This window comes from Crinia signifera, chromosome 7 (assembly GCF_055691185.1).
Source record: "Crinia signifera chromosome 7, ASM5569118v1, whole genome shotgun sequence".
Classification (NCBI taxonomy): Eukaryota; Metazoa; Chordata; class Amphibia; order Anura; family Myobatrachidae; genus Crinia; species Crinia signifera.
Genome location: NC_139223.1, coordinates 54819215 through 54835370, shown reverse-complemented (window position 1 = coordinate 54835370; position 16156 = coordinate 54819215). Strand labels below are relative to the sequence as shown.

General features: G+C 45.0%; 1 protein-coding gene across 1 annotated transcript in view; it reads right to left on the bottom strand.

The window, feature by feature from the left end:
* The window catches only part of CHLSN (cholesin), a 236532-nt gene extending 221620 nt beyond the window's left edge, over positions 1-14912 (bottom strand). The window contains exons 1-2 of the mRNA XM_083153120.1: positions 14861-14912; positions 9414-9519 (exon numbers count right to left, since the gene is read on the bottom strand). Coding sequence (XP_083009246.1) covers positions 9414-9518 — 105 coding nt within the window. The 5' untranslated portion in view covers position 9519; positions 14861-14912. The remainder of the gene's footprint in view (positions 1-9413; positions 9520-14860) is intronic.
* Between the last annotated feature and the right edge of the window lie 1244 nt (positions 14913-16156).

The window sequence follows — 16156 nt, the reverse complement described above, 5'->3', positions numbered from 1 at the left end:
AACTGAAATATTGTCTGAGAATACCTTTAAATGTTGGTTATTCAAGTTTACTTTGAAGTGGCAAATTGCTCGCCACACTGCCAATGCTTCTCTGACATTTGAAGTTAGCTCACTCTCTTCTTCCGACCATCTTCCTTGTATTGTGAGTTCTCCCATATGAGCACCCCACCCTGATAGACTTACGTCGGTAGTAAGATTGACATATTGGAACAGCTGCAGACTTGTTGACTTGACTTCCAGGTCTTGAGACCACCATATCAGCGACTCCTTCACTTCTCGTCCCAGAAACACTTTTACATGATGTTTTCTTGACTTCTTCATATAAAGGTAACATTTTCCATTGGAACACTCGCATTCTCCATTGTGACCATGGTATTATTCCAATTGTTGATGACATCATTCCCAGCAATTGTAACGCATCCCAGGTAAAAGTTCAGATTTCTTAAGTCTAGGATAGACCTGAACCCTCTTGTAGATTTTGTGACCAGGAATAGGTTTGAGTAGAAACCGGTCTTCCATTGACTTTCTGGAACCGGTTCTACTGCTTTGATCTGCATAAGATTTTCCAATATCTTCATTAGTTCTATTCTTCCTTCTTGATTTGTTGGTGATCTTGATTTCATGAACTTGTTGTTTGGTATTCTTGATTGGAACTCCCAACGATAACCCTCTTTTATAATTGATAAGACCCATTTGTCCTTCACTGACCTCTCCCACTGGTCTGCAAATTCTAAGAGTCTTGCTCCTACTTGCAGGTGATCTGAATAGTCATTGCTTTCTATATCCTCTGGTTGTGCCACGAAAGGAACCACGAAAAGAACTAGATCTTCTATTGTACTGTCTACCAGAACGATAGCTAGCCGCTTCTGTAAATTGCTGTCTAGATGAAACTGGAATAGGAAACTTGTTCTTTTTATCTTGCGGAAGATGTAGGGACTTTCCGCCTGTCATTCTATGGATAATTGTATCCAACTTTGTGCCAAAAAGAAAGATTCCTTTAAAAGGTAGAGAAACTAGTCTGTTCTTTGAGTTCGCATCTGCGCTCCAATTTCTTAGCCAGAGGGCTCTTCTGGCCACTATTCCTGCAGCCATAATATGTAACTAATAGCCTTCTGCATAATCTCCAGATTTTTTTTGAGGTATTAGCGAGATATTTTCTCCTCCATATCTTTATGCATTTCTGTACTCCATAGTCTTAATGCTCTAGCTGAAGATGCTATTGCTATGGCCGCTTTTAGGGAAACAGATGATGCCAAATGAGATCTTTTTAATGAATTTTCTACTCTCTTGTCCATCGAATCCTTAAAGGATGCACCGTCTTCAAGAGGAATCGTTGTTTTAGATGTTACTTCAGCTACCGCTGCATCTACCTTCGGTATATCACACCAACTTGTTAGTTGTTCATCTCTAAAGGGATACATCTTCTCCATCCTTGGGCTTCTAACAGTTCTCTTATCTATTGAAGACCATTCCTTCGATATCAGATCTTTCATTACCCGATGTACTGGAAAGTGTCTTCCCAATTTTGCTCTATCTTCAAACAGGATATCTTAATTATCAACAGGTTTTTCTGGCTCCTTGAAATCAAATTGCTTTATGAATGTTTTTCAATAGACTTTGTACTAATTCTAAATCAAAAGAACTAGCTTCTTCTTTAATTTCTCCTGGTTCTTCTCCTGAAGATCCATCATCTAATTTTTCTTCAGATAAAGCCACATTATCATAATCCAGACTAGTTTGAGATCTGGATCTTTTATTGGATTGTATAAACTCGTCTTTCGACACAAATGATTTTCTCATCCATTCCATTAATTGGTGTAGAACCTCATTCTGAGGCACTGCTGATGTCGCAGGTTTAGCACATCCCTCACATGGGCCCTTATTCTGGTTGGTGCGGCCGGAGCCGCACACGGTGCTCCGGCCGCACAAACCAATCCCCGCCCACGAGACGGATCGCCACGGCCGTCCGTACACGGACGGCTGGCGATCCGCATAAAAATGGTGGGGCGTACGCCCCCACCATGGTGGGAGCTGCCCCCTGCATTCGATGGTCGTCGACCATCGAAGGCAGGGCCGCACGCCACAGCAGCTCCCGCAAGCTGAGACAACACGGACAATCGTCCGTGTGATAGCTTGTATGGGGGCTGAGAGCTGACATCCGGCGACGTCAGCTTTCCGCCCCCATCAGTGGCGTCATACCCTCATTAGCATGCATACGCCCCGCGTTTGCATGGGAACGCCCATGAAACGCGGGGCGTATACATAGGGAAATGAGGGTATGAAGCCCCTCACGCCCCTATACGCCCCCTTTGCGGCGGACGAAATACGTCTGCGGCGAATGGGGCTGCACATGCGCAGATTGACCTCTGCGCATGTGCAGACTAAAAACATCGGCGGTACGGCCGCACGCGGGCCGTACCGTCCGATTCAGAATAAGGGCCATGATGAGGCTTTATATTTGTCTGGCAAAACTTTGTCACATGATATACATTTCTTTGTAGTATTTTTCTTCTTAGAAAGCTTATTCTTGCATGGTGATACAGGAAGCACATTATATATATATATATTTTAACTAAAAATAAAAAAAATTCTAATCTCCCAAAAAAGAGAGCTTACCTCGGCAAGGGAGAACTTGGATTATGGGGGGAAGGCTCCATACTGCTCACAGGACCAGGACTGCAGGCTGAACGCAGGGAATTGGAAAGGGTTAAACATAGAGTGATGCGCAGACCAAGGGACAGTACCTTGGTACAAAAGCCCAAAAAGAGTTTGGCAAATACTATTGTGTGGCCTAACAGATTTAATACATCCAGCAACCTTGCCAGAGATGCCCTTAAAAAGTATTGGCCTATTGTGACCACAGACCCCTCTCTCACTGCCCTTAAAAACAAGAAGATTATGACCAGCTACTCCAATGGCAAAAACCTAAGGGACTATGTGGTCCATGCAGATGTTACCAATTTGGAGAAACAACTATCCACTCCCTTTTGGGGTTCTGCCAAGCCCGGTTGTTTCAAGTGCACGGGGTGCGTAACATGCGGGTACATGATGACAGGCAGTACCATTAAACATCCCACTGAGACCAAAACTTTTAAGATCCATCACCGCCTGGATTGTGCCTCCATGTTTGTGGTTTACGTTATTTTTTGCCCGTGTGGTAAACCATACGTAGGCAAGACTGATTGCCAGTTCAAAGTCAGGATGGCACAGCATAGGATGGCGATACGGGCTGCCATCCTGGCTGGAACTAGCAATCAGCCAGTAGCCAGACACTATGCTGAAATGGGACATTCGCCCACAGCATTCAAGCATATGGTGGTGGACATGACTTGTATATTTGCCAGTACTATATTAACTTATACATTGTATTTTTCCCTTAAGCAAAGTGGTGTCCTTTGTAATGCACGGGGTGTGCCTCCTGAGTGCGTGTGTGACGGGGCTCCGTTTCCGGCGCCAGGAGGAAGTTTGGTGAAGGGGAACACTACAAGAGGAGGTGAGTGTTTTCATATTTTGTATTGCTGCCCTGACGAAAATACTATAAAAAGTATTGAAACGTTGGTGTCTAAAGGCGTCTGTATCGTGGTTTATTTGACTGAGTGCCGCCGCATCTACAGGAAGGATCCATACTGCTCACAGGACCAGGACTGCAGGCTGAATGATTCTAGCCCAGCTACAGCCAGCCTATATAGTATAAACGCCGGAAATGACGTTTCTCTGGTCACGTGATCCGTGCCGGCTAAAACCCCCTTCATTGCGCCGCCCTCTGGGCGTCCTGGAAGTCTCGATATACCAGCAGTACTGAGACACGCTGGATGCGTGTCTCACCCGGCGAGAACGGCGGCACAGTAACCAGGTCCCGCCGTCAGCAGGGACCGGACTGGCAGTTCCCGGCTCCACTACTCCCCGCAGCGAGCAGTAACATACGTGAGTATCTCGGCGTCCTCCAATCATGCTGGCACGCTGACAGTGAGTAAACTGACCGTCGCGCTCCTGTTTCTGCAACACTCTGCATGTGTCTGTACATGACCAGGATGGAGCTTGTTTAAGGCCAACCCGATTCCATTCCCCCCCGGGCAGCCAACCCTGAAGTAAGCTCTTTAAAATAAAATAACACCCTACTCTGTCTAACCTTTTAGGAGACAGGAAAAAAGACACAGAGGAAGGGAAGGAGGTGGACCTATATACCCCAGGTGGGCGGAACCTATTCAAAAAAATCACCCTGTCTAATCCTAGGAATAAGGGGAATATCCCTAAGTATGGCTGCCATGGGATCGTAGAAGAAAAATGGTTGCTTGGATTCATAGGTTAACTCAAGTGGATTTAACCACTTTGTCTGAACATCTATTTTTGACTGTTCTCCAGTGTCTGGGAGAAAATGTTTGACAGTAATTTGCTTTCATTCATTACCAGATTTGGTAATTGGACCAATATTATTATAGTGTGTATCCCAGCTTTACATTATCTGGATGGCTGACTATGTTACATAGTTACATACTAGGTAAGGCTGAAAAAAGACTTGCGTCCACCTAGTTCAACCTAGAATAGATTATCCATTGCTGTTTTGGTAGGTTCTGACATTTTAAAGACAGATTATATTTCTTATTTGTACCCATGGATGTTTTTATCCAGTAAGTGTTTGTCCAACTTTGTTTTGAACGTATTTATTGAGCCAGCTGACACCACCTCTCCAGGAAGAGAGTTCCAGAGTTTGACTGCTCTGACCGTTAAGACTTTTTTTCTTCTAGCTGAACAAAATCTTTTTTCTTATGTCTAGGTCAAATATCAATAGGTTCCCAACATGTGGTAAACATGGCTGAAAGATCAGCACAAGCAATAGGTCAACATGACTACAAACTTTTTCACACATTACCATACATGTGGAAGGGGGCGGGCATGTGTAAGAAGCAGGGAGCACCCAGCATTTTATGGGCATGTCCTAACGGTCGACATACCAACGACGGAATCCCGACCACCGCAATGCCGGTACTTTGTCCCTCTATGGGTGTCCACAACATATTGCTCAGCAATATATTGCTCAGTTTCTCCTTTTCATCAGCGACCAGAGATGGTCGCTGATGAAAGGGAACCTCTGCCGGCGGTGCCGCAGAGGTAATCAGCTGGTCGCAGGAGCATTTTCCTGCGACCAGCGATTACAATGGGGCTGAAAATGGGAGCGCGCAGCCGGCGATTTATCGCTGGGGCACACTCCCATCACTGGCAATATGGTCGCCTGCGACCATATTTCCAGCGATTTCAGCCCCAATCGCCCTCGTGTGTACACAGCTTAAGGTCTTAAAGGCATTTTCTGGCAGTGCCAGGGAAACAGCAGGCGTGCCCAGGCGGCTTCAGGGAGGGCATGCGATGTCTGCCCTGGGCTCGTCCAGGCAGAGTAGTTTCTGGGTTACACACCTGTTCTGTGAGCTGTAATTATTACCAGCATGCACTTTGCAAGAGGTATGTCTGATAATAGGCTTATTTTTGCGTATGCTCAGCTCTACATAGCCCAAAGATTTATCAACACACCTTCTTCTTACCCATATTGCCTAAACTCGATGTGTTATTGCTTCGTTACCACGGTTACACCTATTTAAGTGGAGATACAGTAGGACTGACTCCGAACCACCCGTAGAGGAGAAAGGTCTGCTCTGGTGCATGAAACATACATACATACAAACATACCATATCAGTCCTTGATGTGAATGCAGGTGGGATATAGAAAAGACTAGCCAAGCCCGCTCGAAGAAAAAGCTTTGAAAGCTAGTCCGATACCTTTTGAATACCTCTGTTTCTGCTGTATATGTGAAAGATGTAGTTCCCCTCACTGCCAGTAGATGGCAGTGTTTCAGTCACACATGGACACTAGACAGACAGATTATAGAGATATCACACACACAAACTGTGTATTCTATCACTAAGCCAGCATCTCCATTCAAAGTATAGCTAGCAAATTGCAGTCCACAGAAGATTATTTCAGACGTTTTCTTGGAATTGTCCATTTAAGGGGACCCTACAGACACTCCACGCCATGTGAACAGTTCCAGCAGAGGAATTAGCAGATAAGAAAAGAGTGATTGGGGAAGTGCTGTGGTGACAAGCTCATGAAAGTACTCTGCTGCACAAACAACCAATAAATGTTTAAAGTCAGCGGGAGGAAATTGGGGAACCACATGTAAACAATGGTGGCTTCACATATGATGGAAAACGTTGGCCTGGAAGACTGGACAACTTGCATAGCTGACATACTTTGTTGTGTGAAGAATTCTGGGACATGGGAAGCCAAGCTGCAACGGGATTTTATCTTCGCCTTCTCCAGGGTCTTCCCAGCCTTATTACCCACTCAGTCACCGTTCCTTAATTTGTGTCAGAACTTAAACTATTAGAGGACTGTCAGGTCAGTGATTGAAGTAGGCGGGAACATTAGATTGTCTCTGCACAGTGACCTCTGCCCTCTGTATTATGCTGAATGTTTATGGAAAAATAACATTTTTCAAACTACCATGTGAACGGCAGACATGTCGGTGGGGATTGGTGCCGTCACTGCTATTTTGTTGCATTTTAAAAATCTGACATGGGTAAATTTTTTGACAGGACTCATCAGTGCAAACCCTTCAAATATTGAAAAAAAATGAAAACATACAATATGAATGAAAGAGAATATTCTGTCAAATTGATTTCACGTTTCTCATAGCAACACGGTGCTTGTGTTAAATTGAACAACTCAACAATTTCTTAATGAGTGATAAGATAGGATCTGATGAAATACAAATGGGCAGATGGAGTGTGTCCAATAGCAGAACCAGGTCTTTCATTGAAAATCAAACAGACCTAGCCAAAAGGGCTGACAGTCGCATAGCAGTAAGAGAACCCCGCACTGCCGCAAGTTCACGGCATGGGGGAACCCTGCTCTGTCGCAAGTTGATGGGACAGGGGAAAATTGCTCTGCCGCAAGTTCACAGGACAGGGGGACCCACGATCTGCCACAAGTTCACAGGATGGGGTTGGGCGGGCCCGCACTGTGCCACAAGTTCACGGGATGGGGGAGGGGGACCCCACTCTGCCACAAGTTCACAGGACGGGGAAAATCTATGACTATTGTCAGTCTTGTCTAGATACTGCCGACTTGTATGAAATGTTCCCTCTATTCTCAGCTAAGCCCTGTGTCTCTAACACAATTGCAGACAACTGATATAGAAAACCTATTTATTTCGATTCTGAAGATCATTCAAAATATACTTTTTTTCATCTTTATCCTATGCAGTGATGTAATAAACCACCGGCACTGGTTTTGCCTTACGATAATTACTTTGGTCCTGGATCCCAGGGTGCCTAGGCAGACAGTATAGAAACTACTGATATACACAATTGGATAAGGCCCTAAGCTACTTTTGGTTACACATTTTATTATTTCATTCATGCTGCCTATGTCATTGGGAGCTCTTCTACAACAATTTTAATTTTCCCCTTTACCTGGTATTTAATTTTTGTGACAAGGTTACAAGGACCCTGCATGGTTACGTTTTTAGAATATCAAATAGTACTATTATTATTTTTTGGTACTCTTTACTTAGAAGGGCACCCATCTCGGCCATCTCGGGCATCGAATGCACTAAAAAATCAGGTGCGATGCGACAGACGAGATGCCCGAGATTTCCCATAGGGAACAATGTTAAATGTCTCAATTGACCCGATTTTCCTGTTCAATGCCTCAATTGACCCAATTTTTCCATAGGAAACAATGTTAAATGGGCCACAGAGGCCAAATAGGCACCCTGAAGTGAATAATGGCCACCCGAATTGTTAACGCCACCCCACGATCAACGTCAACCCGAAGCGTGGCGAGCGCAGCGAGCCCGCGAGGGGCGGCGGTACGCGTCCTACGACCTTTTCATACCCCCACTATCCACGTCGGCGTGGAGTTGAGAATAGAAAGTGTGGCGAGCGCAGCGAGCCACCGAGCCCGAAGCGTGGCGAGCGCAGCGTGCCCCGCGAGGGGACGCGGATACCTTCACAGGTATCCGCGTCCCCTCGCGGGCTTCACAGCTGTCCGCGTGCGCTCGCCACGCTTCGGGCTCGGTGGCTCGCTGCGCTCACCACACTTTCTATTCTCAACTCCACGCCGACGTGGATAGTGGGGGTATGAAAAGGTCGTAGGACGCGTACCGCCGCCGCTCGCCACGCATCGGGTTGACGTTGATCGTGGGGTGGCGTTAACAATTCGGGTGGCCATTATACACTTCAGGGTGCCTATTTGGCCTCTGTGGCCCATTTAACATTGTTTCCTATGGAAAAATCGGGTCAATTGAGGCATTGAACAGGAAAATTGGGTCAATTGAGACATTTAACATTGTTCCCTATGGGAAATCTCGGGCATCTCGTCGGTTGATCGCACCCGATTTTTTAGTGCATTCAATGCCCGAGATTTTTTACTAACGATGCCCACGATCAAAATCGTGGGCGCCCTTCTAAGTAAAGAGTACCTATTTTTTTTTATTGTATTAAATTATAACTTATACCCCTTTTACACCGAGGGCGGTGTAAATGGGTACGCCAGGTCGGATGACCCGGCTCCCATTTACATCAATGGGGGACGTACAATCTGCGGACCGCAGCATCCGCAGGTTGGACGGGGGGGGCGCACACACAGCCTGCGCTGCTGTCTGCTATACTCTGCAGACAGCAGCAGCGGAGGAGGTGAATGGATGCCTGTGTGCGGCATCCATTCACCTCACAGATGACGGCTGGGGGGTGTACAGGGGCTGGGGGTAGACTAGCAGCTTACCTTGGTTCTGGGCTGCCCCCAGCACGGCGATCGGTGTATCCGGCGGGGATCACCACGGACCCGGCGCTTGGAGATGATGTCAAGCGCCGCCTCCGTCTACACTGCGGGTGGGCACCGCAGTGTAAATGGAGAAAATCCCAGATCCGACCCAGGATTTTTGTTGTAAAAGGGGTATTATGTATCTATGTTCACATTCTGGTTGAACCAGCGCAGATTTCTCTTATTATTTCAACCTGTACCCTGCCCCATTGTCTCTTAACCCTCCTAACCTCTACACTCTTGCTGCCCTGCAGCTCATCTCTTCACATTGTCTCTACCCACTGGCACATTCCCTATTCTCACAATGCTGCTGCATTGGTGTCACATGTGATCCTGCCCTCAGCTCTGCTACTCACAACCAGTCCCCTATTCTAGCCCTGTCACCTCCAATTTATTAATACTGCCCTTTCCTAAACTAAAATAATATTAAAACTCTTTCCTGCACTCTTATCTCCCACTCTGATAACTGCAAACTCTGCTATCTGTCTTTTTTGTTGATGGTCCACCTTTTTTGATACACTTCGACCTTTTGACAGTCGACCAATAGTGGTGTACAATTTGATAAAAAGTATTTTTCATAAAACACTGAGCTTACCTCTGGAATCAATTTCTTCTTTTTTGACAGGGGAACGTCCGACGTGTTTTCTGGCATTTTCTTTCTCTTCTCAAGGGTTTCTGATTTAACCTTTTTCTTGCCCATTCTAAATGATAAAATAAACCGTGTGACTTAAAAAGTGGATTTAATGACACCGGCTTCAGAACATGGACAGCAATGCTCAGATTACATGAACAGGCCTGATCTGCCAGGGCCTCCAGCAAACAAAACCCTATTTGAGGTGGTCAGAAAAAGCTTTGGGGTCACAACCATAAAATATATGTTATAACTATACGCTAAAATTATATGAGGACACAAAACACATCACGTTTCCTGCTCTATTATGCTGAAGTCGGGATGATAAAGTACCAATTTAATTAGAGTGCACAATTGATTTTTTTTTATGTGTAATTAATACAAAAGTCTAAAAAATAATTTGAAACATAATCCCACATGTAAATGACACCCCATTGCTAGTTAACTTAATTTCCTGCCAACTCCAGCCTCTGGCTTGTCTCCCTCTTGGTCCACCCATGTTCCTGGAAGAATGTAAGTGCTTGCAATCAGTGCCCTTAGCCCTATGTATTCTCTAAATAACTATTTTATCATCAATGTTTATTCTAGAAACCAGGGCGGACAGGTCGCCGCTGCATGGGGGCAGCGTAAGGAGGGAGGACTGGGCCCGGCGACATCACAAAAAGGGGTGGTACTGGGCCGCCAACATCACTAAAGGGGCGGGCATCGCCATCTACAGCGGCACTGGCCTTCCCCGGTCACACCGGCGGGGTCGGAGACAGGCTCTTTAAGTGGGGCAGGGCGCATTTTGCCCTTTAAAAATCGGGCAGGGCGCAAAAACAGCCTAGCGGGAACACTAATTATGTATTCTGTACGAGGGTTGTACAATAAGATCTGTAACATTCTCTGTTTCATTTTAATTTTGCCACCAGCACACCAAACCCAAGCCTGTTTCTGTGACATGATGATATCCCCATACACCTTGGCAAGAGGGCGATGTATCCCAGCTGCCGATGTGCCCATTAGACACAAAAATCTGATCACACTATGCACCTCTATGTTTGACCAAATTCTGGCCAGCCGCACCATCTTACAGCTAATGTTGGGACATTATGGAGTCAATGTACTAAAGTGAGTTTTTAGAAGTGAGAGATGTTGCCCATATCAACCAATCAGATTCTACTTATTTATCTAGCAAATTCTAGACTCTAGAGCAGGGATGGGAAACCTTTGGCCCTCCAGCTGTTGTTGAACGACAGATCCCAGCATGCCCTGCTACAAATCAGCTATTTGGCGTTGCTAAAACTGTTGCAGTGCATGCTGGGATGCGACATTGCACAACAGCTGGATGGCCAGTGGTTCCCCAAACCTGCTATATAGGATAGTAGCTAGAATCTTATTGGTTGCTATGAGGAACATCTCTCGGTTCAATAAATGTATTCATATGAATGTGAAGGGAAGCACTGGTCTACCTCCTCTGGCCTGGCAGGGAATCAGAATGAAACAGAGAACATTACTTATACAGGTCTTGTTAGATTACCTATTGAACCACCCTCGTACATTTGTAGATATCATATGTAGTCATGATTATCTGTACCCATCTATATTGTTTATTATGTCACACACGTTAAGTGCCACAGAACCCTTTGGGCACCATATACATAAAATATTGGGTGACATTTAATAGGATGAGAGATTCAGAAAGTAAGAGATTTGGTAAGAAATCTCCAGGTTTTTTAAACCAGTTTGATTTTGCAGTGTAAATGATTGCCGCTTTAAAAAAACTGGAGATTTTTTACCAAATCTCTCACTTTGATTCTCTCATTCTATTAAATTTCACCCATTAGCAATGTACTTTGTATATTTTGGTTTGTCACAGTGTACTTTGTTAAATTTTGAACAACAGTGTCCATTTTTTAATATATGTATTTCTTGTATATCGTAAATTGGAAAGCAAAAGATCATTTGAATAAAATATGTTGATTAAAAAAAAAAAAATTATTCACCCATTATATTTCAAACACACTAATACCCCTTTCACATCGCACTTTTAAAACGATATATTGCCGTTTTTTTTCCATTTTAAAACGTTTAAGGCTGCAATTTGAAAGTGCCAGAGTTGATTTACCGGTTAAAGTTAACCGGTATTTCAACACGGTTAAAAAGCAGAGTCCTACACGTTTTAAAGCCGTTTTTTGGGCAGTTTGAACAGCTCTATTTCAATGGCTTGAAAAACGGGTTGAATGTTTGAATGGTATTAAATGATTTTTAAAACGGTTTTTACCTGTAATGTGAAAGGTCTCAAGGCTCAGACCCGTTTTAAAGTCCGATTTAAGAATACCGTGTCATTACCCATTTCTGCAATGTGAAAGCAGTATCATGGTGGCCATAAACTAAGCGGAGGTGTTGCATGCAGCCTTGCCTCATGCTATACCTCAGCAACTCCCCCTTACGGTGTGTACACATGGTGCGATATGGCTTCCGATGTTGCCGATAGTGTACTTTTCAGGGCTTTCTAGCCCAATGCGCTGCCGATGCGCGCTCCCGAGTGAGCGCAAATCGGCAGCGACATAGTGAGGGTAGGCAAGACTATATAGTGCAGATCTGCACTATATAGTCTTTGTGTCTTTATACTCACATAGCTCCGGCGGCCAGAGGGGCTTCTCCTGGGGCTGCAGTACTGATGCGCAGTGACCCGGAAGTCCGCCGTATAGACTTCCGGGTCACTGCGGAAGTCTGTTGGTGTGGCCTCTGATGTATTCGGCGGGGGCAAGCTGTTGCTGTGCCGAGGCCCCGGGTGTCGCAGCACCCTGCCAGGCACCTGGTGACAGGTATCGGTACTGTCCTCTTCTCTCCTTCATGCCGTGCGATGCGAGTCCTGATGCGATCAGATCGCATCGGGACTCGCATCGCACGGCATGTCGACCGTGTGTACACACCTTTAGCTAGATCGCATGCGATACATAGTATATGGTCATTAAGCATACATTGTATCACATGTGATCCAATTCAGTGCCCCAAGATATACGATGTATCATTGGTGCAGCAGTGACAATCTGCAGAGACCGATGAGTACGGGACTGCGTATCCGATCAAAATCGCAAGTAAATGATTTGATCCTCTTCACGTGATGTATCGTCCCAATGGATCAAAATCTTGTAGAAAAGGGCCAAATCGCAGTAGTGTGTAGCCACCTTCAGATTTAACCACTATTCTAGTTTTACTTATCACACTTTAGTAGAACTGTTGTGTCACAAATAGATAAAATAATGTGTTGTGTGTGTTGACAGGATTAACAAACATTTGTGAACCACTAAGATACAACCTTTAGATCCATCATGACTTCCAAAAAATATCATATGGGGAGAACGTGCTTGTTGCACAGTTCTGCAAGCAGAGGGTTTAGCCTACATTTTACCATGCCTGCAAGACACAACATAATAGTAGTGTTCATTCTAGCACCCGCCATCTTTGAAAACCCATGCAGTTCCTCTTCCCTGCCTGGGGTGTCGCTGTCTACTTTAGTGCTTCTAGCACAGTGTGCTCTGTATATCAGCACTGATATGCAAACCAGACCTGTGCTAGAAACACCAGAGCAGACAGCGACACCCCAGGCAGGGAAGAGGAACTGCATGGGTTTTCAAAGATGGCGGGTGCTAGAATGAACACTATAATAGTAAGCACACAAATGGGGCATCTATCTAAACTTGTGGCGCCATCAAAATAAACTATAATTAGTGTTCATTCTAGCACCCGCCATATTTAAAAACCTGTGCAGTTCCTCTTCCCTGCCTGGGGTGTCGCTGTCTGCCGAAGGGCTTCTAGCACAGTGTGGTCTGTATGTCACCACTGATATGCAAGCCAGACCTGTGCTAGAAGCACCACAGCAGACAGCAACACCCCAGGCAGGGAAGAGGAACTGCATGGGTTTTCAAATATGGCGGGTGCTAGAATGAACACTAATAATAATAATCCCTCATTAAAGAGCAGAGTATTCAGTGATTTTTCCTGAACAAAAGTTCTCCAAGGGAAGTTGTGCCGTGTGGAAGAAATACTGTAGTGTTACTGCTACCCTATACAATTGTCCAGACGAAAATCAAGCATGTGCTAGAGTAGGGTTATTCAACATGTGGCCCTCCAACTGCTGTGGTACTGCACATCTCAGCATGCCCTGCCACAGTTTTGCTATAAGGGCATGCTAACAGTTGCTAGAAGTGGTGGGATGTGTAGCTCTACAACTGCTACAGGTCCACATGTTGATTATCCCTGTTCTAGAGGGAGCATAAAGATGTGCTGAATACAAAGGGGGACATTTACTAAGATGTGTATTCTACTTCACACGTGATGTTGCTATGGGCAAACAATCAGAATCTGCTTCTTTATTTAGCATCCTCTAGAACAGTGGTTCTCAACCTCGGTCCTCAGGGAACCCCAACAGATTTGCAGGTCTCCTCACAGAATCACAGGTGATAGAATTAGCTCCACCTGTGATCTTTTAAAATGTGTCAGTGAGTAATTAGTGCACCTGTGTATATGTGCGGTGACCGGGAAAACGTGCACCGTTGGGGGTCCCTGAGGACTGAGGTTGAGAACCACTGCTCTAGAAGATAGTAGACAGGATCTGATTAGTTGCCCATAGCAACATCACATGTGTAGTAGAATAAACATCTTTGGGGATGTACGAAATATTAATATAAAAGTCATTTTCTACCATTATAGTCAATTGGCATTCCTTATCTGCAGACAACACTGTCATTCCACTGTCATTCCTTTTAGTACATCCCACATCTTAGTAACTTTCCCCTAAAGTGTCTTTCCCAGGACACCATTCTGTACACCAGTGGTTCACAAACTTTTTTGAATCACGGCACCCAAGAGTACCAGAATTTTCTTTACGGCACCCCTAGGCCAAAAGTTTGTAATGGAAAAAATTTGAAAAATATATAAAATTAAGTAAATTGTGTTTAGATGTCTTCCTTAGGTTCAATTATGTGGTGAAGGACAGAATTCACTTTTGTTTGTCCACATATGTTATGATTGGAAGTCATAAGCAATTGGGTTTGCCTGTTACATTGACTATAAATAATTTTAATTGATCTTGGGCCAAAACATATCTATAGAAAACCTGATGACAGGTCCTCTCTATGGGGATAACCTGCATCAACCCCCTATGATGTTAAGTATCCTATTTGTGTGTGTCCTCTATAACGGGTTATGGTAATCTATAAGAGATTATAAACTCTTTATATTAATTTATTAGACGTCACTGAGTTTTAAGCTCATATAATACAACTTTTCTAATATAGTCACTGGCATTACAATACCAAAACATAATATGATACACATATGAAATCTCAGGAGACACTGGCACGTAATAATACACCTCGGTTGCGTGACCAAAGATGCAAAATGGACAATAACTATGAGTATACCGGCTGTAACCCACGTTGTATCTTACTGTGCCGCAGACACTTCCGCCTTCCCTGCTCCACGCTGCACAAGACAAGTCACACAGTGCAGTCAGAGCACACACAGGGACACATTGCTAAGCCCCGCCTACTCACTGGAAGCGCCGCTACTGGAGGATGCACTGCGCATGCGGAGAACGATCCACTACTGCACTTGCGCAGATGCGTTGTGCCTGTAAGTTAACAGTGCAGGCGTTGTGCCTGTAAGTTATCAGTGCGCATGCGCATTAATGTCCACATGTTTGCCTCAACATTGCTATGTATAGCATTAGCTTGTAATGATGTTGATAATGGGTAATTGTAATATCATGAGACAACAATAACTGGTTTAATTAAATCTTAAGGAGCAGTATGCTTAATCAATGTGTTTTAGTATTGCAGAATATTAGTGATTGCTAGTTTGTCTCATAAATAAAGCAATATCTGACAGGCCCAGTATTATCAGCATGTATCCTCATTAATGATTACGGTTACCCAGGACCCTCTACAGTCCAAATTTACCTATGCAGGATTTAAGTTGCATGTACGGATGGTGTAATGGTTAGCATTACTGCCTCACAGCTCTGAGGTCATGGCTTCGATTCCCACCATGGCCTTAACTGTACGGAGTTTGTATAATCTCCCCGTACTTGCGTGGGTTTCCTCTGGGTACTCCGTTTCCTCCCACAATCCAAAAACATACTGGTAGGTTATTTGGCTCCTAACAAAATTAACCCTAGAATGAATGTGTGCATGTGGTAGGGCATATAGATTGTAAGCTCCACTGGGGCAGAGACTGATGTGAATGTTCAAATATTCTGTGTAAAGCGCTGTGGAACATGTGTGTGCTACAGTGGTGGTTTTTAACAACCCCCCCCCCCCCCCCCCCACCACCACCACCACCACCACCAACAGGTAAAATTCGCCACTGTAGTGAAGTCAGATGCAGTCTGTGAGACTGCACTGGCTTCACTGTGACTGGCAGTGACTTCCTATTGGAAGTCCAACCTGCCAGTCACCAAGGCAGTCCCATTGAGAGGTGTTCACTCCCTCCGGGACGACTTTCTGCGGGCTGCGGTGCAGAATCGCTGATTGCTCATGCGCAGTACCTATATCAGTACTGCACACGCACTGGTCCCGGTCAGTGGCATAACTATACATTTTGCTCCCCCCTGCCAAAAAAATTGTGGCTTATGGCCCCATAACCAACCCCCCTCCTGTAGCCTGAACCTTACCCCCTTGTAGATGCCTACCCCCCCCCCCCCTTCCCAGCAGCTTAAC